The 24,205-nt window shown below is 43.4% G+C and overlaps 1 protein-coding gene across 19 annotated transcripts in view; it reads right to left on the bottom strand.

Moving 5' to 3' along the window:
• Positions 1-8,820: 8,820 nt before the first annotated feature.
• flncb (filamin C, gamma b (actin binding protein 280)) overlaps positions 8,821-24,205 on the bottom strand; it is a 71,091-nt gene continuing 55,706 nt past the window's right edge. For 4 of the 19 annotated variants that reach the window (XM_079493774.1, XM_079493788.1, XM_079493790.1 and 1 more), the window contains 20 exons: positions 24,165-24,188; positions 23,798-24,045; positions 22,973-23,065; positions 22,496-22,595; positions 22,206-22,346; positions 20,831-20,959; positions 19,647-19,820; positions 18,763-18,924; positions 18,318-18,521; positions 17,831-17,983; positions 17,224-17,346; positions 16,141-16,412; positions 14,927-15,191; positions 13,524-13,661; positions 13,037-13,152; positions 11,604-11,736; positions 11,280-11,456; positions 10,644-10,862; positions 10,032-10,238; positions 8,821-9,924 (listed from right to left, as the gene is read on the bottom strand). In XM_079493774.1, the coding sequence (XP_079349900.1) occupies positions 9,737-9,924; positions 10,032-10,238; positions 10,644-10,862; positions 11,280-11,456; positions 11,604-11,736; positions 13,037-13,152; positions 13,524-13,661; positions 14,927-15,191; positions 16,141-16,412; positions 17,224-17,346; positions 17,831-17,983; positions 18,318-18,521; positions 18,763-18,924; positions 19,647-19,820; positions 20,831-20,959; positions 22,206-22,346; positions 22,496-22,595; positions 22,973-23,065; positions 23,798-24,045; positions 24,165-24,188 (3,266 nt within the window). In that variant the 3' untranslated portion in view covers positions 8,821-9,736. Of the gene's footprint in view, positions 9,925-10,031; positions 10,239-10,643; positions 10,863-11,279; positions 11,457-11,603; positions 11,737-13,036; positions 13,153-13,523; positions 13,662-14,926; positions 15,197-16,140; positions 16,413-17,223; positions 17,347-17,830; positions 17,984-18,317; positions 18,522-18,762; positions 18,925-19,646; positions 19,821-20,830; positions 20,960-22,205; positions 22,347-22,495; positions 22,596-22,972; positions 23,066-23,797; positions 24,046-24,164; positions 24,189-24,205 lie in introns of all 19 variants that reach the window. The other 15 variants (XM_079493786.1, XM_079493791.1, XM_079493779.1 and 12 more) reach the window with 7 other exon arrangements.

The following is a 24,205-nucleotide window of genomic DNA, read 5'->3' as shown; positions in this document are numbered from 1 at the left end:
CTCTTATTCTCAGATTCGTAATTCAAATGTTCACTTCTGTGTCTCAAATAACCACTTTCGTGTCTCAAATACCCACATCTGTGTGTCAACTTATACATTTTAGAAGGAGATTTATTTGTGACTCTCCACTGAATTTTGTGAGTAATTATGAGACTCTTTTACCTCGCTGTTAGTCATATGATTTGTAACTTGTAAGAAATAAAATCACCTATGCACGCACCAGATTTGTACTCGTATAGGCAATTCGTAACAAACAGTATGCAAGTGTAAATCAGATTTGTATCTGTAATGTACAATTCGTAACTCTTATTCTCAGATTCGTAATTCAAATGTTCACTTCTGTGTCTCAAATAACCACTTTCGTGTCTCAAATACCCACATCTGTGTGTCAACTTATGCATTTTAGAAGGAGATTTATGTGTGACTCTCCACTGATTTTTGTGCGTAATTATGAGACTCTTTTACCTCGCTGTTTGTCACATGATTTGTAACTTGTAAAAAATAAAATCACCTATGCACGCAGAGTCATTTGTATTTGTATCTCACATTTGTGTGTCAACTTAGCTGTTAATTTGCACGGATGTGTGTGAGTATTTTTGAGACTGAGAGAACAGTCTCATAATTATCTGTATCTGTAACAACAGATTTGTACTTGTGAAGTGCAATTCGTAACTCTAATTGTCAGATGTATCTCAAATCTTAACATTTGTAATTCAACTTAGAAATTCTAAACGCAAATGTAGCTGTTAATGTCCACGGATGTGTGTGGCAATTTTGAGACTATTGTACCGTGGTGATTTCACACCAATCTGTGACTTGTGTAGGGAGCCGTACCGAGTACCTCCAGTAGATGGCGGTGTGGGTACCAGATCTTCGGCTCTGTATAATTAGCCAGGATTAGACTTCCGGGTTGGGAGCTAGCTAGGATAAGGCCTTCAGAATAAGAGGTTAAGACCTCGTAATTAATGTGTTCTTTTAAATGTCATACATTTATTTTAAAAAAATGCATTTATGATATGATATTATATGTCTTTTTACTAGAGTACTTATATGTGCCCTAAAATGTTTTACCGATTTAAAATGGCTATCCTATTAAATTGGACACTTTGCAGTCTTGGTACATTTTCCTATACCCTTGTACTGTGGAGCAGCGTCACCTATTTCAGGGGTGGGCAACTTTGATGGTGGAGAGGGCCACTATATTTCCACAATCACTCCAGACGGCCACACTGCATACATACAGGTCGGAGCAAAAATAGCCAATCTATACGCGTGCATATGTCAGACCTGTTGATACGAAGAGCCGATTTTGGTCCAGCGTCCACTCTGGTCTGGAAATGGCACACTTTTGACCTCTGAGCCCACTGGGGGCCCGGTAACTTTTTATTTTACACCTCTCCCGCTTAGCGGATGGTGTGGTGTTGTAGAGGTCTCCCATTTTATGTTACTTTTCAGAAATTTTTCAAAAATTGAAAAAATATTCAGGATTTCAATTCAAATAGTATTATTAAGTATTATTAAGTACGAGGTCTTAACCTCTTATTCTGACCATTCTGACCATATTCTGTGTGGCGCTGTTGTGCCAGAAACAGAGAGAGAGAGATCGTGTTAGAACCAATAGGAACTGAAATTGGAACGATACAGAGAAGAAATTGGAACGATACAAATTGGAACGATAAAGAGAAGAAATTGGAACGATACAAATTGGAACGATACAGAGAAATAATAGGAACTGAAATTGGAACAATACAGAGAAGAAATTGGAACGATACAGAGAAGAAATTGGAACGATACAGAGAACCAATAGAGGGGAAACTGAAATTGGAACGATACAGAGAAGAAATTGGAACGATACAAATTGGAACGATACAGAGAAGAAACTGGAACGATACAAATTGGAACGATACAGAGAACTAATAGGAACTGAAATTGGAACAATACAGAGAATAAATTGGAACGATACAGAGAAGAAATTGGAACGATACAAATTGGAACGATACAGAGAACCAATAGAGGGGAGTTGCACCACTCTGTTCACACGGGTGTGATTTTTTTTAAATAAATGTATGACATTTAAAAGAACACATTAATTACGAGGTCTTAACCTCTTATTCTGAAGGCCTTATCCTAGCTAGCTCCCAACCCAGAAGTAAACAGGAAGTCTAATCCTAGCTAATTATACAGAGCCGAAGATCTGGTACCCACACCACCATCTACTGGAGGTACTCGGTACTGCTCCCTACACAAGTCACAGATTGGTGTGAAATCACCACGGTACAATAGTCTCAAAATTGCCACACACATCCGTGGACATTAACAGCTACATTTGCGTTTAGAATTTCTAAGTTGAATTACAAATGTTAAGATTTGAGATACATCTGACAATTAGAGTTACGAATTGCACTTCACAAGTACAAATCTGTTGTTACAGATACAGATAATTATGAGACTGTTCTCTCAGTCTCAAAAATACTCACACACATCCGTGCAAATTAACAGCTAAATTTGAGTTAAGTTGACACACAAATGTGAGATACAAATACAAATGACTCTGCGTGCATAGGTGATTTTATTTTTTACAAGTTACAAATCATGTGACAAACAGCGAGGTAAAAGAGTCTCATAATTACGCACAAAAATCAGTGGAGAGTCACAAATAAATCTCCTTCTAAAATGCATAAGTTGACACACAGATGTGGGTATTTGAGACACGAAAGTGGGTATTTGAGACACAGACATGAAAATTTGAATTACGAATCTGAGAATAAGAGTTACGAATTGTACATTACAGATACAAATCTGATTTACACTTGCATACTGTTTGTTACGAATTGCCTATACGAGTACAAATCTGGTGCGTGCATAGGTGATTTTATTTCTTACAAGTTACAAATCATATGACTAACAGCGAGGTAAAAGAGTCTCATAATTACTCACAAAATTCAGTGGAGAGTCACAAATAAATCTCCTTCTAAAATGTATAAGTTGACACACAGATGTGGGTATTTGAGACACGAAAGTGGTTATTTGAGACACAGAAGTGAACATTTGAATTACGAATCTGAGAATAAGAGTTACGAATTGTACATTACAGATACAAATCTGATTTACACTTGCATACTGTTTGTTACGAATTGCCTATACGAATACAAATCTGTTTATACGGATACGGATAATTATGAGTCTGTCCTGATTCCATACAATACTCTGATTAAACTTTATTTTGTCCCTCAGTTTCAATGCATTGATGGCATTCGAAAAGGGTGGAATGTGTCACGAACGGAGGAGGACCCAAAAGCAGGCGACAGGAGGCAGAACCAGTTAACTTAGTGTTTATTAACAAAACAGAGGATCTTCCATATAAGGGCAAACGAAGGCAGGTAATAAGTTCAAGTTCAAGTTTACAGGACTTTCAGAAAACATACACAGGACAGACTCACTCTACAGGGATTCAGGGAACTAACAGACACAAGAACACAACAAATAGACACAGGAGAACAGGGCACATGTGAACTCAACTGACAATCAACAATGGGATAGGCTGGATAACTAAGAGGACACAGGTGGAAACACTGACAAATCGCATGGTTAAGACAAGGCAGGTACAGTCAAAGTCCAAGGACAGAGGAGCGGACTGTGACAGAATGTAAAGGACAAACAGTGTTAGAAAAGAGGGCATATTTCAAACGTCACCACAGAACGTTCGGCTTGGGAGACAGCGGGTTGTTCAAAGAGTGATACAGCATGTAGGACTGACATGAAGGACTGCAAAAAAAAGAACAGCATGATGTGTGTAATGTGCATCTGGGGTTCTCCAGCCCTACATGGATAGATCCAGAGTTTCAGGAAGTGAGGCAGGGAATAACTGATGAGGTTGATGAAGTGATGAAGAGTGGGAGGAAGAGGTAGGGTAGGATGATGAATGATGGGGAGAATATGGTAGGATTCCATTACTTAACGAACAATAGAGTATAACCACTGTTTCCCAAATACGACTTGAGTAAAAATGCCATTTTCTTTTCCTACATTTTATTTATTTATTACCGGTCTTTTAATATAGGCTATTTGCTACTTGGCCCCTTTTTCCCTATACACCAAATCTCTTGCTATTTTCACAAAATGTTTGCCTTTACAGAATTTTTACGACATGCACATTAGGGTTCATGTGCTTAACAGCCCAATTTACATAATGATACCGTTACGTCTTCTAATGCTGGAGACACACACACACACACACACACACACACACACACACACACACACACACACACACACACACACACACACACACACACACACACACACACACACACACACACACGGTAATAGAATGTAGTTCATAGTTTATTTTGAGTGAACTGAGAGGGAGGGGGATGAGAGAGAGAGAGAGAGAGAGAGAGAGAGAGAGAGAGAGATCTTCTCTGCTTCCTTCCAGGACCTTCTTTTCCTTGACTTCCGCCTTGACAGTTCCTGAGACACTCCCCCTTTCCTTCCCCTGTGGGTTCCAGGTTAAGGCCTGTCTGGTCATATTAGTGGTTTATTCTCTCCAGGTGTGTCCAATCCAGCCCTGTTTTATGTTTTTTTTATTTGAGTCAAATTTTTCTTGTTTTGTGATTTCACTGAGCTCTTCATTAGTTGTTGCAGTGGTTCTCAAAAGACCCCCATAACTCTGGGGTGCAGTACTTAGTTTAGACAGTTTTTGGTTTAGACTAGTCATTGGTTAGACCAGTCATTAGTCCTACAACTACAACCTATCTCAAACCCTCACCCTAAACCTAACCTCCCACGGAGCAGCACACCTAAACCTAACCTTAACCCATGTATAACCAATGACTAGTCTAAACTGAGTATGCACCCCTAACTCTGAGAGTGTACAAATGGAACCCATTGGACCCTTACAAACTTGTGAGGGTCCATTTGGAACCCCCTCAAGGAACCCCTGAGGGTCCATGGATTACACTTTGAGAACCACTGGGTGTTTGGCCAGTAGATTCCCAGGATGTTTTACTGTAGCATCTGAAGATTTGCATTTGAATGGTTGTTGCTATCATGGTTCTTCTTCATGTTGCTGCCTCTGATTTCCAATTTGTGGACAAAATGCTCAATAGACAGAAAGAAAAATAGAGGGAAGAGGAAATAAGTCAGTGCACTCCTAACCAGAAAACATGTCTTGTCCATGTCTCACTGTTCTTTTCCATCCTGATACCTCTGCAACTAAAAAAGCGTCCTTGTGCTTCAAAAAAAGAAAGAAATAAGAAAGACAAAGAAAAAATAAAGCTAATTTAAGCTTGCATTCCTAGCACATTATGTTCCCAAGTAGGACATATCTGATTTGTACCTGTTAGCTTAACCTTATAGCCTATAATGAATATAATTATTATGAATGCTATCGACTGCCTCAGAATGTCTTTCCTAATGCTCTGTTGCCATCTAGAGGCTGCATCTAGTATCTCCCGGTCTAATGTGATGAAAGAAAGCAGTGAGGGGGCACAGATTTACAAAGACATGTCCAAAGGGATTTGGCTAAGGTAAACGTTTGTTTACAAATATTTTGCTCAGTTAGAATATGAAGTTAATGAGAGATGTCAGATAGGCCTAGGCTATATATTTGTGTATGGACGTTGGTGCTTAGCCTTGATTTCAGAATATAGGCTATGAGCAACATCTTAGCTTTAAGAGTGGCTTAATATATTGTGACTTCCCCATGGGGCATGGCCTGAGGTTCTTGGCATTTCATAGATAATCCTCCACTACCACTGATGGATGAGGTGAATGTCGGAAGCACCGAAGCAGTGCCAACTCCATTAATGACTGATTGAACTGAATATCTCCCACTGGCAATATATTATCACACACACACACACACACACACACACACACACACACACACACACACACACACACACACACACACACACACACACACACACACACACACACACACACACACACACACACACACACACACACACAGAGAGAGAGAGAAATTGTGTGTGCCTGTGTTGATAGACACCCGGCCATAAGTAAGGGTGGGTGGCTTTTTCCCGAATCTCACTCAAATTGTTATTAACGCAGACTAGAGACAGAAAACAGTTCACATACATTTAAAGATTGAATGCTGTGATTTTTCCTCCCTAAAACATGATAATCAGGTATGATTATACTATGAGAAAGAGTTTTTTCAAAAGTGTACAGAAAGTCTTAAAATTATGTTTTTATGTGGCCAGACCCAGGGACGGATTAACCCCCACGAGGGCCCCGGAATCTTTGCAGGGCCCCCATAGCGCACGTGAATGCGAATTTTTTATGTTTTTCAGTGTTTTTATCACTTTTTTGACCTAAATTTAACAAAATAAATGGCCAATGAAGGGCCCCAGGAGCCCATTTCAGGGTGTCAAACCTAGTACCTGACGGTCCAATTTCCCTGAAGGGCCCCTGAGAGCCAAGGGCCCCTGGGCCACGGCCCCACTGGCCCAATGGCTAATTTGTCCCTGGCCAGACCCACCAGTTCATTAAGTATGCCTGGTTTTCAGATGGGTGGTGTGATCCACAGTAATCTAGTAAGAGACTGGCGACACTAGCGTTGACTCCCATTGTAACAATGGAATGCGGAAGTGCTCATTCTATCTCAATGGGATAGTTCCAGCCATAGGAGCAATGTTTGAAACTATAGCCCATAGGCACCCGCTTTGCAGCGAGATCAAAGCGTGACGCTACTCTCCTACTCTACACTCTGGTGTGATCCACCCATCCTGAACTGAAGCCGCACCCACAGCTGTTATATGATAAAGGAGGGGGGGATTCTATTATATTGTGATGTCACTAACGTGGTGTATTTCTTTCAATTGGGCCTTTTGGCTCAAAGGCTTTCAGCTTTCATAAGAAACCAAAAATACACAGACATTTCAATATTCTAACAACTGTGGGTCTATTAGAGTAAATGTTAACTCCATAGATGCATACAAAACAGAAAAAGTACAAAAATCACGGCACCCTTTGTTGACCCCTAAGGTCAACTTTATTGACCCCTAAGGTCAACAAAGGGAAGTACATTTTGCATATATGGCACTGGGTCAGTCACATTCAAAAACCGTTTCAAGTAGAGTAGACTATGGAATTATCTTTATATCTGTTTTGAAAATGCCAGGCATCTACTAGTGTATGTGTTATGGATATGTGTTATTTGAGTGAAACTATGGTTCGTGAAATTTTGGCTGTGCTGTATTTGTAGCCTTAAAATCAGAAGGAAGAGGAGTGATAATCGAGGAGGAGGTTGGGGTGGAGGAGGACGATGAATTTGAAAGCAAGGAATAGCAGAAATAGCCAATCTACAAGCGCAGCACTCACCCATGTTTGGTCTGTTGTGAAACCAAGCCGGCCAAGAGTTCACAGGTGTATTTATACTGTGGTGATTGCAACCAGCTTTGGCTGTGGTGAGAGGTAACCTCACGTCACCAGGCTTTCCACCTCAGAGGAAAGTGTGTTACTAATTCGCCGTGTGAACCGGTCTGGAGCGGATGGTAATTTACGTCATGTTGTAGTCACTGATTTGTAGTCATCAGGCAGGAAACCACAACCGGAATAAGAAGAACTACCCAAAATAATTCCCCACGATCATAATTTTAGGGCCCAACTAATAAAATAGAATTTCCCTGTGGGATAATAAAGGTATACAGACGCTAAATAGTCTCTGGAAAGTACATTCACATTTATATTTAAAAAATCACACCTGTGTGAAGTGAGGGGCGCTCTTATCATCGTACATCATCATTAATCATCTCATACTGGCCAATCAGAATGCCTGTTGCCACAAATTTACACCATATTTGGAGGACATTTGACCTAATTCCTCCTTTCATTGTCGATGGCAAATATGAGACGTGTGGGGACAAGATGACGTACATTTTCCCTTCATTGTCAATGGCATTTAATGTTTGTGTTGAGGACATTTTACCTAATTTCTCCTTTCATTGTCGATGGCAAATATGAGACGTGTGGGGACAAATTTTCTCTTCATTGTCAATGGCATTTTCTGTTTGTGTTGCGGACATTTTGTGGGGACAAAAATCAGCAAAACTACGCTGCATCAATGATTTTATTGGGTAGGCCCTAAAATTATGATAACGGGAACTATTTTGGGTACTTCTGATTCCAGCTTGTGGTTTCCTGCAAGATGACTACAAATCAGTGACTACATGGCAAATTACCATCCGCTCCCGACCGGATCATAACCTGAAAAGGAATGCTTCCCAGGCTAGGTGAGAGGAGGCAGGTGTAGTGGATACGGGTGAATGGGGAGTGGCTAATGAGTGAAGGCAAGTGTGGTAGATAGAGAAGCGATTGAGAACGGGGACTGGCCGTCATAAACATGGTCTCTACTCCTGAACCTACGTTGGACACAACTACATATACTGGTTCCCCAAGTACTCCCCGTCCCCGACAGACATAAGCAGGATGTTGAATTAAACAAAATGAGTGCTCCATCTTTGTGCTGGCTCATTGTTAGTAGGGTCGTGAAACCGCCCTAGACTAGTGTAGATCATCGTGCTCCAGGTCTGCAGAGGCCACCTTCTCCACAAGACACTCTTTCAGCAGCAGTAGTATCTATTTCAAAGATCTAATTTGACTAAATATTTTAAATCTTGTGGTTCCACTAATATCACCCAATGCCCAGTGTTAATGCAACCCAGTCACAACAAACCTTGAAGGTCCTTGCATCAGAATGTCTAAGTCATCTCGTGCAAAGGGACATTTTTCATTCAGACATAAGGCATTAAGCTAGGCTATAAGACAATGCCAGATTTACGATAGTGGTTTTTAATGGCAAGTTAGCAGATAAAACCTTTATTATGCCTGCACAATCTTACCAATGAGAAGGTTAATATATCAAACAATTCACAATTTCTTGGTTTCATCCATTTTCATACATATAAAATCACTATAAAAGTCACTCTGTAATTCTGTGGTTTTCTCAACATTCACACATTAAAACTGGTTGATTGCTACACCGCACGTTCTCCATTTAGTAAAAAATCTCAGCCAATCACATCTCCAGGGGAAGAGATGGCACTGTATGGAAGGAGCTGTGAGATCGACTGAACTCCTTTCCTTAACAAGAACAATAAGACAATTTTCTGTCAAAGAAAACAAAGAAAAGGTCTGAATAAATAAAACAAAAGAAAGATTCAAAAGCAGTAGAGTTTTTGTCACAGCACAGCTTGAGCTGCTCAGTGGCCAGCACGGGGGCCTCCTGCAGCATTGTGGTATTGATTTGGAGAGACAGTGGCCACAGTAAACGTGAGCCAGAAAGTCTTTGAAGTGTCAAACTGTCCTCTTCTTACAGTCTCAGCTTGGAACAGTAAACATATGGGGGACATTATAACAGGAAAAGACGATCTGAGGGGAACCGACAATGACGTCTGGGCTCAGAGTTAGACATTCATTACATTTCATAATTATATCCGTGTGATACATTCTATAACGTATGGTGCGGCCTAGTGCTCCTGATTGCCATTTGACATACAACTGCTGTGGGCTGCAAGTGTGTTGTGTCACAAACAGTGAAAGAGCAGGACATGAAAGAGACATCTGGTGTTGAGTAGACATCTCTGTCCTCCACTGACAGGCGGAACAGTCTTTGCATCTTTAGTGCATCAGGGGAAGGTTACGTTTGTCCAGACAGGTCCTTTCTAGGATACAGCAGAGGCGTTGGACAACGGGGGCAGTAGTGGCGATTTTAAGGGACAGTGACAGTGAAGGGACTTCCGGGAATATTCTCATCTCCCCATTTGACGATGAGGATGTAGTCGCCCTGCTCTTTGACGGTGTATGTGACATTGTACATCCTGTTGCCCATGTGTTTGACGTACACCTCTTCACAGGGAGTCTTAGGTCCATGGACGCCGACCATTAACATGTTGGTACCTGCAGGAGGAAGGACAGCATAGTCAACCATCAGAGCTTGCATGTGCATGTGAGCCTAAGTAGATCTGTACATCTGGCCTGTGTTTGAGAGGCGTGCTGTCACTCACCTGCATTGCTGCAGTCTACCGTGAAAGTGTTCTTCTGACCAACAAAGGCTTTCGATAGGCCGGCACCCCTGGAGATGACTTTACTGGCGTCAGAGGAGAACTTGGGCAAGGAGCCAAAGGTCCCACCCATTGTGGACGATTTTGTGACCGTTTCCACTAGGACAGATGACGTCTCGTGCAAACTGTGGCCACCGGAGAGACGAGCCCCTGAAGAGAAAACCGAAAGTTGAGAGTGGAGAAAACAGTTGAGAGAAAGGCTAGTTGAGTATAAAGTTTGGCAAGAAGTAAGTCTGCAAGATGAAATTCAGAGAGAAATTCCATGCTTAGCTGTGATCTAACTTAACCATAAACTCAAAAATCCAGTGGACTAGTACTGCAAGTGTCTGTCAAATAATTAGATAGAGAAAGACAGAGAGTAAAGATTCAGATTCACTGTGTTCCTCGTACTGTGTATTTTTACAATCTCAGGAAACATTTTCACTTGCTGGAAACATTCAAGAATTGATGGTTTTAGTCTAGGTGATTCAGGCAACATGAGAAATTGTGCCACGAGTGTCACTGGTGTTGCAGACACTTCTCATGAAGGTCTAGTTTGAGGTTCGGGTTACACACCTGAGACTTTGGCCTTGAAGGGGCTGCCTACGATGTGCTGGGGTCCTCCGTACTTGATGGAGATGAGGTAGCTCCCTGGGGCCATGGGTGTATAGGTGACTTTGTAGCCCTCAGAACACTCCTGGCAGTCCATCTTAACCTTAGATGGTCCATCGATGGTAACAGACAGAGCTCCTGAGCCAGCATTACAGGTGTTCACATTGAAATCTCCCGCAACACCTGGTAAAGTAGAAATGATAGAAAGAGGAAGGAACTGTTATGCTGCGAAAACTACGGTGGGCGTGTGAGTTTGCTGGGCTCCTCGACCCCGGGACGACCTGCCTAAAGAACCCAGGTCTTCTTAGACATTTCTCATGCACTCATATACATATTTAATATATAAATAGAGTTCAAATTCAACAACAACAAATTAACATACGTAGCAGTAGTGCCTAGAGCCTCTGCCTGATGACCTAAAAGCCTAATATCTCCCCCAGCATACAGGGAGGTAGAGGTTAAGATGTTGGCTCGAATCCTGGGCGTTGCACATATACAGTACATCTTGACAGCTCTACTGTACTCCTTGTACCCACTACCCAGCATAATATCCCTGCATAATATATGTGGCTGCAGAATGCACTATGACTGACTGCTTACCTGTGGATCCTCCTTCTAGGCCTGGTCCAAATGCAGACACCATACCAGGGTCTCCCACTTGCCCTGGCTCTCCCACACGGATCTTGAAGGGGCTGCCAGGGATATGGCTGCCGTTGAAGCGAACGTCGATTGAGTGGACACCATTCTCCCTTGGGATAAACCTGATGGCATGCTTGTCTGTTTGGAATAATCAAGAATAATCATAATCATGGCATGACCATTTCTGACACTGACATAATTACTAATTCATGTGTTAAACTAAATGAGCTCTTCAAGGCCCAGAGGTACAAAGATCTTTTCATCTTTTCAACATGTTTGTCTTACCGGTGTCCAACTCGGTGATGTAGCATTCCTCGATAGCCCCAGATGGGGTGTGAACCTTGGCATCAATCAGGCCTCTGGCTCCATTCAGCTGCACTGCAAAAGAAGCCTCCTGACCGACCTTCAGACCCATCTCCTGAGGGAAGAAAGAAACAGCATTGTGAGAAGACTGACGGTAATATCTTCTCTTTTAGTTTATTAAGGCATGTGTACTTTCTGTTGCTGTACTCTTATCTACATTCTACTGTTCTATGCAGTAATGAACCACCCAATTTTCCCCTCAGGATCCATTCCATTTATTGTGTTGTTTTGTTATTGTTTTATCTTGCCTAAGTTATCATCCCCCCAGAAGGTGTTAGCTACAGTACCTGCTTTAAGTGGGCAGTGGGCTGGTTGTACATGAGATAAAAGGAAACCGGGTGTAAGAGGTATAGTATTACGTAGTAAAGGGATGAAATTAGTCTGGCTCTCTCAGACTCTCAACCCAAAAGCTCAAAGGTCAGATAGACAGAGCTATAAGTAGTCTGATGAAGGATGAGCTAGAGCGAGTTATGCCAAGCCCAGAATACACGCCTATACAAAAATACTCCCCACATATAGGTTTCTAAGTCACTGGCCAAAACGAATAAATCTATTTGCAGCTAAACAAAATGACGACTTTATAATGTAGAGGCTGTAAATATGGAGAGGGTTTCTAGTTGATGTGAGAGAGCAGCCTATTCATACAGCTGTGACCTCAAGCTGTGCTACTCAACTGGTTCTATAAAAGCAGTCCTCACTGCTATTTTTGTGAGTTAGGGCTTAGGTTTAGTGTTAGGCTTGGAACTGGGTTACAGTAGTCGCGATAGAAGTTTACTTAAGGTATGGGTTATGGGTTAGGGCAGAGGTTCTCAACATGTGGGTCTGGACCCCCAGGGGGGTCCCCAAATGATTTTGGGTTGTGTTTGGTGTTTTCTCACTCAACAGTAAACAAACCAACATACTGTATGGTGTGTACAGGGTATCTGCACATTTCTAAAGTGACTTTTAAGACCTTTTAAAAACCCTGAAATAAAAATGTCATTGTGTCAAAAGTAAGCAACAAACAAAATGGTCAACCATTGGTCAAATGTTTCACAATTCTTATCTGTGGAACCGACTCAAACAAAATGCAATGTCTCAACTCCTTACCAGGGTGGGGGGCTGAAAGGTTGAAAACGAATGGGTTAGGGAATAGTGGGTATGCACATCGATGAAGTGAGTGGCAAAGTCAGCTTAATCTCGTTTAATGCAATCAGATCTGACTTTTCTGTTTGAATGTATGGGCTGTCAAGGCCAGAAAGTTATTTTTTGACACTCAGAAGGTGTTCCCGCATAACTTCTAGGTATGATGATGTTGTCACGTGCATGCTCTCTATAAGTGGAAGATCCCCACAAGTAAGACCGTGCACTCTCACCTGCAGGCTGGTCACCGTTAGTCGGCGAGCGTCATCCGATAGGGTGGCAATGGGTACAATGAAGGGAGAATCCGGGATCTGCTCGTCATTGAACTTAATGGAAACTTCATAGTCACCTGCAGGATGAGAAAGCATTAGCCAATAGCCAGGCACAAAGCCACACTTGCTGTTTCCACTAAAGATGGGAAATACTATCTGATACTTCTTAGAGTATAAGGACTATAACGTCTGTTAACATCCTTTGTCGCCCGATTTTAATTAATTAAGTTTCAAACTGGTTTGATATAGCTATGCATTAAAAGTGAATGAATGTACAATCCAATATGTTACTGATCTGAAGTTATACATAATAAACAATAACAAGCCAATACTGTATATTGAATGACACAATATTATTTTATTTAAATGATGACCCTGTCAGAACATCCTGTGACATGAGAACTTGTGACTGTCTGGTTGACACACACACACTACATAATTCTCTCACCAGGTTCTTGGACCACGTAGGCGACTCCACATGACCCATCCTTCCTGTCTTCAAAGGTGATCTCAGCCTTGCTGGGCCCCTCTACAGCAATGGACAGACCGCCAGCACCCGCCTCCCTGGTCCAGATACTGAACTCAGCTGCAACATATCAAACAGAAGTCACGTTACCCTCTAGTGGTGCACCTCAGTACTTTAGTAAGAGAAATCTATGAAAATCTGGGAACTAAATCGTTACCAAGACATTTCTTCACCAATATGTTTCTAAAGGTGTCTAATAACATGTACTAAAAGATTGAAATTCAACTCCCGAGGGAAATTGGAGTTATTAGCATAATGTGTGACCATACCCTTAATAATAATAATAATGAATTGCATTTTTATAGCGCTTTTCCAAGTGCTCAAGGCGCTTTACAATGGTTCATTCATTGGGAGGTGAACTGGCGAACAGTCGACGCCAGCGTCCTCACTTCCCTTACACCGACTGACTCATTGGAGGCAATGTAGGGTTCAGTGTCTTGCCCAAGGACACTTCGACATGTGGACAGGAGGAGCCGGGATTCGAACCGCTGACCCAGGGATCATTGGATGACCTGCTCTACCTCCTGAGCCACAGCCGCCCTTAGCATCCTATATAAGGCAAAAAAGTCCAAATTTCATCATTCTTTAAGTAGCATGTGACATAGGAAACTAGGGGGTTTTCATGATTCTGAATCCATTCCAAGCATTAGTTTTGCACAAAAAACACTCCTTGGGAGGAAAACGACCAACTCAAATTTCCCCCGGGAATTGAATTTCAATCTTTTAGTACATGTTATTAGACACCTTTAGAAACACATTGGTGAAGACATTTCTTGGTAACGATTTAGTTCCAGATTGGTCAAATACCTGATAATACCTTACTATTTGAGCAGCTTGTGATGATGACATGGAGAACACTGGTAAATAGGCAATTCATATATACTACAGTATATATATCAGTGGTTCCCAAACATTTCAGGTCGAGATTAGACGTTTGCCCGGGACCCTACCTATTGAAAATAGCTGATCTACAAGCGCACATTTTTTTTTTGTATGTAAAAAAAAGTACACCCCCCTGGACATGATGTACAAGTGCACCCCCTGGACATGACGCTAGTATGTTCATGTTTCAGGGACTTACCCCAATCAAAGCCTTGATGCTGAGTGCCAAGCAGGGAGACATTGGGTCATTTAGTCTTTAGTATGACCCAGCCAGGGATCGAACCCCAACCTCCCAGTCTCAGGGCGGACACTCTAACCACAAGGCCACTGAGCCGGTTTATTTAATGTATAGGGGAAAATAATTGGTCCAAATGGGTCCCGACTCCCGACCCACTGTCTGGGAAACAGTGCTATATATCATGTCCTATTGCCAGCCAACGTACCTGGTATCCCTGCCACTCCCCTTTCCAGGCCCGTGCCTCCGGCTCGGACCTTGTGTGACCCTCCCTCCCCGAGGGGCCCCACGGTAAACTGGAAGGGGCTGCCAGGGACGTGCTGGCCCCGGTATTTGACGTTGACAGTGTGGGGTCCCATCTCCTGTGGGATGAACCTGACACTGTATGCACTGTCCTCTCCCTCGATGATCTCTGCGTCCTCAGTCTTCCCCCCGGGACTGGTCACCTGGGCTGTCATCTCCTTGGTCCCTGACTCACCTGACAAGAGGAAAGAGAGACAGGAAGGAGAAAAAAAAACGGAGGAAATAAAAGGAGAGCGAGGAAGAAGAGAGGATAACAGGAGAGGTACAAGTGGAAAAAGGAGACAGGAGTATGATGGGGACGGAGAGGGAATTGATGAAGAGGTGAAGGAAGTAGTAGATGATGATGATAATGAAAAAGATGAAGAGGAGGAGAGGAGGAAAAGAGAGAAATAAGTATATATATTTTTTGTATTTTACACAGTCAGACACATGGAAATACACATTCAGCATGTGCTGAATGAGCTTAATGACACTTAATGACACATCATACTGTAGCTGCTTTAAGTTACACATACATTTCAAAACACTAGGTTACGAAGTTAAGAACTCCTGGAGCGAGTTGCATACATTAAATTCTATACCAGACTTATAGCCTGGTATTATATTATAAATGCCGTTTCAGACGGGGGACTATCGACGCGGGCGTTCTTGCTTGGATCAGCGAGGATCGCGCTGTGGTCTCATGTTCAGGCACGTAGCGGGGAAATAAAGCTGACCACCATCCAGCCCTTGCATGCGAGCCCACGCCTCTCACTGAAAGTGAATTACTGGGGCGCGTCACTCGCTCCCCGTCTGAAACTGCCTTTAGACTGTCTGTTAACACTGCCCTGATTTAATCCAGAATAGTTGTCTACCCTCCCAACCACCCCTAAATAATGGTGACTACTGTAGTCACCATTGAAGTCTAATTTTTGCAACAACAGGTAGGTCACAAGCCTCAGTATATTTGTATGCAGCTGACTCCAAGTTCTGTTGTTCTCAAAAACGTAATAATTACAGTTAAAGACCTGTAGGTTGAATCTGAAAGAAACGATGAAAGACAAAAAAACGACAAATCGGACAGACACACACACACACACACACACACACACACACACACACACACACACACACACACACACACACACACACACCCTCTTGTCTGCCAGATTGGATCCCAGATTGGAAGCCGGTCAGGCTCTCTCGGCCCAGGAACTCTCCGAACACGTCCCTGAACGGGTCTCCCGGGTCTCCCCCCACCTGGGTGCTCTCCTCCACGCGCACCTCCCTCTTGGTCTCCCCCGCGCGGGTCTTACTGATCTCTGTGCGCTCTGTACGCGTGTACGTGTGGCTGCTGCGTGTGAACGTCCGTGTCAGACGCTCCTGAGCTGAAACCATCTGAAACCAGTTGCCTACAGCAGGGAAGGAGGAGGACGAGGAAGAGGAAGAGGAGGAGCAGAGGAAAGGAAACAGGGATATAGAGGAGCTTTGACGAAGGCACAGGAGGGTTTAAGATGCTAGAGCAGCGTTTCTCAACCAGTGAAAAGTGGTTTGTGAGGTATTCTGCCAGACTAAAAAAACAAAACTTAAAGAATAGATAACAGTCAACCACTAGATATTGCACTACACACCTCTGTGGCATAACTAAGGTTCCTTATTTACCCAAGAGTAGTCAGAGTTTGCACAACACAACTCCAAGTGTCTGTTATAGGGGGAGATTAAAATCTTACCCAATGAAAACGGAAGCAACGTGGACAATGGCCACCATGGGATGACAAATTATAATAAAATAGAAAAACCAAACAAAACAAAATATGTTTTGTGGGATACTTTCTGTCTACGTAGAAATATTACCAATATCACCTTTAGGGAATCATGATGTATTAGTTGAGGTTGAGCCAGAGTGAGACGAAAGTATTGTAATGAGCCTGTCTGTTTGTCTGTTACCATGTATGGCAATCTGTCTGCAGATTTGTCCACCAGAGGGTGCTGAGGAGGCATGAATATGCACACCTCTAGGTTGCCTTTTATTATTCTCTTCATAGTAATGGCCCAATATTCAGTATCTATACAAAACCAGTTGAGAAGCACTGTGCTACAGAAAGCATACTAAGCACATTAGGGAGGCAACAGGACAGAGAGACGTAGTTGTTGTGGGGGTGCATGGGGTTGCTGCTATAGCCAGAGATTGCAGCCTGGTGCGTTTCTGCGGTAATGGCCCACCTGGTATTTTGAGGTTGAGGTCACAGGTGCTGCCGATGGTGGCGATGGAGGGCGCCTGTCTCTTCCTGGTGATGCTCTCCTTCATTCTGCCTTCGCCGTACACCTTCACCGTGAACGGACTTCCTGTCAGGACAGATAGGTCAACAGTGGTGGAAAAAGTACTCAAATGTACTCAAAAGTAAAAGTATTAATACAGCAATGTAGAAATACTCTGTTACAAAGTAAAAGTCCGGTACTCAAAATTAAAAGTAGGCCTACAATAGTATTGGCAAACTGTACTTAAAATACCAAAAGTAGAAAGTACTCATTATTCAGAATGTACCAAGTTTTCAAATGTATATATATTTTGTGAAAATAGCAGATCTACAAGCTCAAATGCGTCGTATCGCGATGCATTGTGAGTGAGCTTGTAGATGGGATACTTTCTTTTCTTTTGTTCTTTTTCTTTTGGCTTTTGTGCCTTTATTGATAGTTACAGTGAAGACGGACAGGAAAGAGGGAGAGACAAGGGAAGAGACACGCGCAATGCGATGTCAGGCCAGAGCCTACGTATATGTGGCATGCGCCTGGACCACTAGGCCATACAGAGCGTCCATCCTTTATGTACCTGGGACATGCTGGTCAGCGAACTTGATGTTGATGATGTAGTTGCCAGGCTCGGTGGGACAGTAGGTGACCTTACATGTCCCATCCTCCACGTCCTCACAGTTGATGTCCACTTTACTGGGGCCCTCGATGGACAAACCCAGACCACCGTAACCTGGAGGTGAGAGGACAGAAAGGGTGGCATAGGGGAAAAGAAGTGAATAACTTAGGTCGTACAAATGGTATGTATTGAAAGCTCATGTACTTGTGTCATTTGAAATCCTTGCCCCTTGGGTTTCTAGCCTTGATGTACAGTTTCACACTCAAGGCCCTCAAAGGGCAGAACATAGTGTAGCGTGAAAACCAAGATTCCAAGTGGTCTGAGGTTGATGCCATAGTTTATAGATGGTTTAATCAGATAAACCTTCTATATGCAGTTAAAAACAATCATATGCAGTTATACTGTATAGGCCCAGAACAGATCCAGAATTCCTAGCATTAATGCTCACCAGCGTTTCTCGTGTCGACAATGAACTCGGCCACCTCAAACGTGTGTCCCTCCACCAGGCCCTGTCCATAGACCTTCACCTTGCTGGCGTCCCCAATCTCTGACTGTCCCACCATGATTTTGAAGGGACTGTTGGTCACGTGCTTGCCATTCTTTTTTACGCTGACCACGTGTTCCCCCACTTCCTTGGGAGTGAAGGATATACCTGCGGGAAAAGAGATACAGGAGCAACCCATCAGAAACATGGACACACTAAAGGTCATGCTCCTTCAAGTTAGGTGATACAGAACTATAAAATGGCATTATGGTGGTCTCAGAACCTTTTTTTCCCCCCGACACTCCTACAAGATGCTGTGACTCTCCGAACTAGTTAGAAAAGCTCGTCCAAAACAGATTTATTTTTTTGGGTCCATTTGTAAAATACACATTTATGCCACGTGGCTCACCGATATGACGATTTGGCAGCCTCTTGAGCAGGCAGGGCTCCTCATGTCCGGACGGTGCCCTGATAGTGGCGGTGAGACTGCTCAGGTCCGTTTCCGTGATCTTCAGAGACACATCTGTCGCCGTGCCAACGTTGAGCTGTGACGTCCTCATGGAGTCGTCACCTAGAAATGAGAGAGAATGACACAAAAAGGCAAACGATGGATCCGTTAATGCCACTGCGACATCTGCTGGTTGAAACAGATCGACTCTGTCACACACACACACACAGACAGCCATACTGTCACACACATACACAGACAGCCATACACACAACGACTCTGTCACACACATACACAGACAGCCATACACACACACACACAGACAGCCATACACACAAGCAACAAGGAGACCCACCACGTGCAGCAGCTATTCGGAGACCTCTGCTATTATTATCAGCAAGTCCCTTACTCTGGCTCAAACTGCTTCCACAGAGCCAGCCGAGCTGAGGTCAAATCTGTATGAATAGGCTGCTCTGTCACATCAACTCTACTCCACAGCCTACGACACAACCTCTACTCCGGAGCTTCAGATTACATTTAGACATATTACTCAATTCATAAATTAAGTACTACTTAGCCTATAGTAATAGTATGTTTAAACACACTCTGTTGTCTCCTTATATGTACTGTACATTTATTTTTTCCCACAAGACAAGAGCGCGCACACGCACGTGCACGCACACACACACACACACACACACACACACACACACACACACACACACACACACACACACACACACACACACACACACACACACACACACACACACACACACACACACACACACACACACACACACACACACACACACACACACACACACACACCACACACACAGTACCAGTGATCTTGGCGGTGAAGGGGCTGCCAGGGATGTGCTTGTCGTCAAACTTGACTATGATGTTGTAGTCTCCTGGAGCGGTTGGCAGGTAGGACACGGTGCATGTCCCGTCCTTGTTGTCTTTACAGCTGATCTCTGCTTTGGAGGGCCCTTCCACCGCCAGAGACAGACCACCTGGATGGAGAGCACAGGAAGGGTGAGATGGAGAATCTAATCTATAGCCTGTTACTCGCCGTAAGGACTCTTGCAATGACCTCCTTGCTAATCAATGGGCCTGATTCACCAAGCTGTTCGTAAATAGTGCCTAAATAAAGTACAATCTCACGTGCGATTCACCTGTACAGGCGACATGTGTGTATCACGTCTGTAGCTAATGTTTGCCTGACAGTCACGAGCGCGTTCCCGTGTAGATCATCTACGGCCCATTTAACACCATAAAAGGCAACCGGGAACTCTGCGTGAGAGCATAAACGTAATCAAGTTGACAACTTGTATGTAGATCAGCTTATGTTGGCAAGTGAGTCACTCACACGATGGATCCACTGAACGTTAATAAAGTAATAAGAAGTTAATTTACAAAAGGTCAAGCTTACGACCAAAGGCTAATACAACTTGGACATAAGGTCTACATCATTTATAAGCCCTTTCTACTGAACAGTTGCTCACTCACTTTTGCTGAGATAAAAGGTTGGAGGTTGGAATCTGCCAATATCTGATCATTCTTTTAACAGAGCTTTATTGATTACTGAGGGGAATCTGTCCTTTGGACGAACTGTGCCGACTCCTACATTGGAATTGGAAATGGAGTAATGGACACAGGCAGCTAGATTTCATCTATACTGCATCCTCAAGGTAAGGCTGCATGCGTTCTGGGCAATATTATAAATTAATGGCGTGACATGACATTGGAGTTGCATGAAAGTCTGTGGCCACACTTGCAATAACGGAAAACACGTCTAAAAATTCAGGCAAATGTTGGGCACAAATATTTTATTTGATGTTTGGCACTATAGTAATTGATTTTGAATGAAGATTAAGGCATTTAATGATATACGCAAGCTTTGGTCCCACAAAAGTCTGCCTCCGAGCTGACGTGGGAAGTTGTGTAAATTCCTTTACATTCATAATATGGCCATAAACAGCTTAGTGAATGGGGCCCATGTATCTCATCTCATGATGCCTACCTTCCCCGGCGTCCTTGGTAACGATGGTGAAGGCAGCAGGTCTGTTGACCATGCCGTGGCTCAGACCAGGACCATAGGCTGTCACGTGACCACTGTTAATGGCATCCACATAGAACTGGAGGGGACTTCCTGGAAACAACAGGGCACCAACAAGCTTTACACAGCAAATGATGTGATGACTCATACTGTACTTGCATCTTAACCCATTTGGACCTGAGGCCGATTATGTCAGTGGTGCTCAACCTTTTTCATGCCAAGGACACCCATAATTATCTGTATTTGGCTGCGGACCCCCATCTGAAAATATGTTGTTCCAGGGACCCCCCAGAAGCAAAGATTTGAGTTAAAAACGTTCATTCTGAAAGTATATATATTCAAAGATGTGCACCATATTTTCACGATTTTTCAAAAATAGCAGAGCTACAAGCTCGTAGCGCGGCACCAGCTTGTAGATCTGCAATTCTTCAATAGCTAAAGTATAACACGATGCTTAAAACACCAAAAGGGGTTCCCGTCCTGAATGGGTTAAGGTCTCATACGTAAGACATGCTTGGTGACTTTCTCCCACACACTTTATTACAAAAGGAAAGGGTTTTGAGTTGACCCTTCTGTCACGGCACCGACTTTTATTAATGGCATAGCTGTGGAGATAGTAAGCCAATATTGGCACCACTCTGGATGACAAAATTGCTTTTGATGCCAACACTGACTGACTACATCTGCAAAAAGGACAATCAAAGACATGTTTTCCTTGAGAAAGTTGAGGGGTTTCAATGTTGATAGATTGTTTGGCAAAGTGGGAAGGATTGTTACATTTTTGACAAAAGACCATTGGCAATAACTTGAACAATTTTGGCCATGTTTATCAAGTTAAAGCCACTCAGAGGGCGAAGGACGTTCTGGTGGACCCTCAACACCCTCTCCATGCCATCAGGGAGGAGGCACATTTAAGGGCCAATTCAAACAGATATCTGAGATCATTTGTTCCCTCGGCTGTTTGGGTTTTGAATAAGCTGTAGGCCTAGTTGCTATGTCACTTTAACGAAGGACAGATGTACTTTTAATGTTTTTATAGCTCATCACAACTTGTGTATTTATGTGTTTACTTTTATGATTTATTGTGTTGACTACTGTTGCAACACAACTTATTCATGTGTTTATTTGTATGATTTATTGTGTTCACTACTGCAACACAAATTACCCCATAAGGACCCAATAAATTCTATGCAATCCAATCCAATACTGGCATGGTTATCTTACAGACTACATTGCATTGATAGACTTTGACAGATAGTTATGCGTATGTGCGTGCATGCACAAGCGAGTGTGGATGTGCCTGCCTGCCTCCTTGGTGCGTGCATGTGACATACAGTACCTGGGATGTGGTTGCCATCGTATTTGATGTCCATCTCGTGCAGGCCTTTCTCAGTAGGGGAGTACTTGACCGTGACAGTGCCATCCTTGTTATCCGTGATGTTTGGCCGGGCCGTCTTCCCAGATGGCATGCGCACTTCACCTGTGTAGTCAGTTATAATCCACATTATAGCAGTGTTTCAGCTTCTGTCCCCTCACAGTCTCTTTTTTTCTGCATCGCTCTCCACCGATTTCACGAATAAAGCGGAGATGGCACGTTAAGCAAGCAAGCAAACAGAGTCTTAATCTTACCTGTGATTTCTCCCTTCTGGACAGTGAAGGGTATGACCAGACTGAAGGGGCGGAGCATGGGCTCCATCCCATCGCCGGGGGTGACAGGCTCCTCTGTGGCCTAAAAGGACAGATGGAAAGGTGCGGGGGGATTATTTTACATTGTGGGCCGGAGCCTAAAGGAGGGCGGAGAAGGCATGGCAGCCATGGAGCAGCAGGCTTTGCCCCCGGCATACAGGACAGCAGAGGATGACGATGGTCACAGATCAGCGTAAAGACAGAGGATGACGGACAAAGCGATCATGCAGCTGAAACGATCACGCTGGAGAAAGAAAAACAGTACATTTCTGTATCACATCATTGACACTAGGAAGCTTCAGCAGGGCATGAGGGTAGCGACTGCAAACTACAATTAAGTGATGCATGTACAGTGAAAGGTAAAAGTTACAGTATGGAGCAGGAGACAGTTTGGAGTGGTGGAGATGTTTTTATGTATACCCAGTGAGGAGGGTAGCCCACGTAGGGAGAGTAGGGCTGCGATAACTGCAGTTTGTCACATGGCTCTTCTATTATAGGGATGGTGTCACTGGCCTAGCAAGGGGAAGGAAGGTACTGTATAAACACAACCACACACATACACGAGCAAAATGATGTTGTCCTGTAGTCTTAGTAAGAGTTACACACTAAGCTAGCTATCTAAATAATATGATGACAAAGCCTCAGGGCAGTATTATGCGTGTCTTAAGTACCAGGTCTTATTACTTAACTTAAGACCTGGAGGCGTGGTCAATGCTGTTTTGCCACTCAGAATAGCCAAATGGCATTGATCACGCCTCCAGGTCTTAAGTTAAGTAATAAGACCTGGTACTTAAGACACGCATAATACTGCCATGTGTCCAGCAAGGTCATTTTAAGCTCCAAGACTCTTGCTGACTGCATGATGTCTGCTTGTATTGTATCTACCCTTTTGTGAGGAATTGGAGACATGACTTATTATTAAGTTGCAATCCCTCATTTAGCCTGTTTTATCAATCAAAGCTACACTGGAGACATTTTATGATGCTCATTGGCATAAAATGACGATAGCTTATGTAATTTAGATTGATAATACACTTGGTGCACTTTTGCTTAAAACGTGTTCATAGTTCATAAACAGTATCAGAAAACATCCATGTGAGGCCTCATAAATTGTTTTATGTATGTGACACTATGTCAACGAGGACAAAAACAACACAAATGAACTTGTTAACATTCCACACAGTTCAGGATCCAAAACAAAAAAAGCAACGAGCTGCAAAAGCTTTGAGGACGTGCTGCACTCACCACCACGTGGAACGGGCTGTTGGGGATCTGCTCGCCTCCAAAGCGGATGGTGATGATGTATTTCCCCGGTTCGGGCGCCGTGTAGTAGATGTCGAATGTCCCGTCGGCGTTCTCCACCACATCCACGTCCAGCTCCGCCCCGTCGGGGGTGGACACCTTGCACGTGACCTTCCCTTTGCCGGCGGCCTTGGCGTCCACGGTGATGACCGTCTCCTCGCCAATCTGGATGGTGGGGCCGAGGCCTGTTCCTGTCAGAGGTGACAGACAGCATGAGGACGCGAGGTTCCCGTCCGTCCACCTCAAACGGCGCGTTCAATTATCTTCACAGAGTGCGCAATAAACATAAAAAAAAAGAAAAGACACTCACCCAATCCGTGTCCTCCAATAGATACTGCAGGGAAATAAAAA

The sequence above is a fragment of the Electrona antarctica genome (genome assembly GCF_951216825.1).
Source record: "Electrona antarctica genome assembly, chromosome: 23".
Taxonomy (NCBI): Eukaryota; Metazoa; Chordata; class Actinopteri; order Myctophiformes; family Myctophidae; genus Electrona; species Electrona antarctica.
Note: the sequence above shows the minus strand (reverse complement) of the source record. Positions and strands in the feature narration are given on the sequence as shown.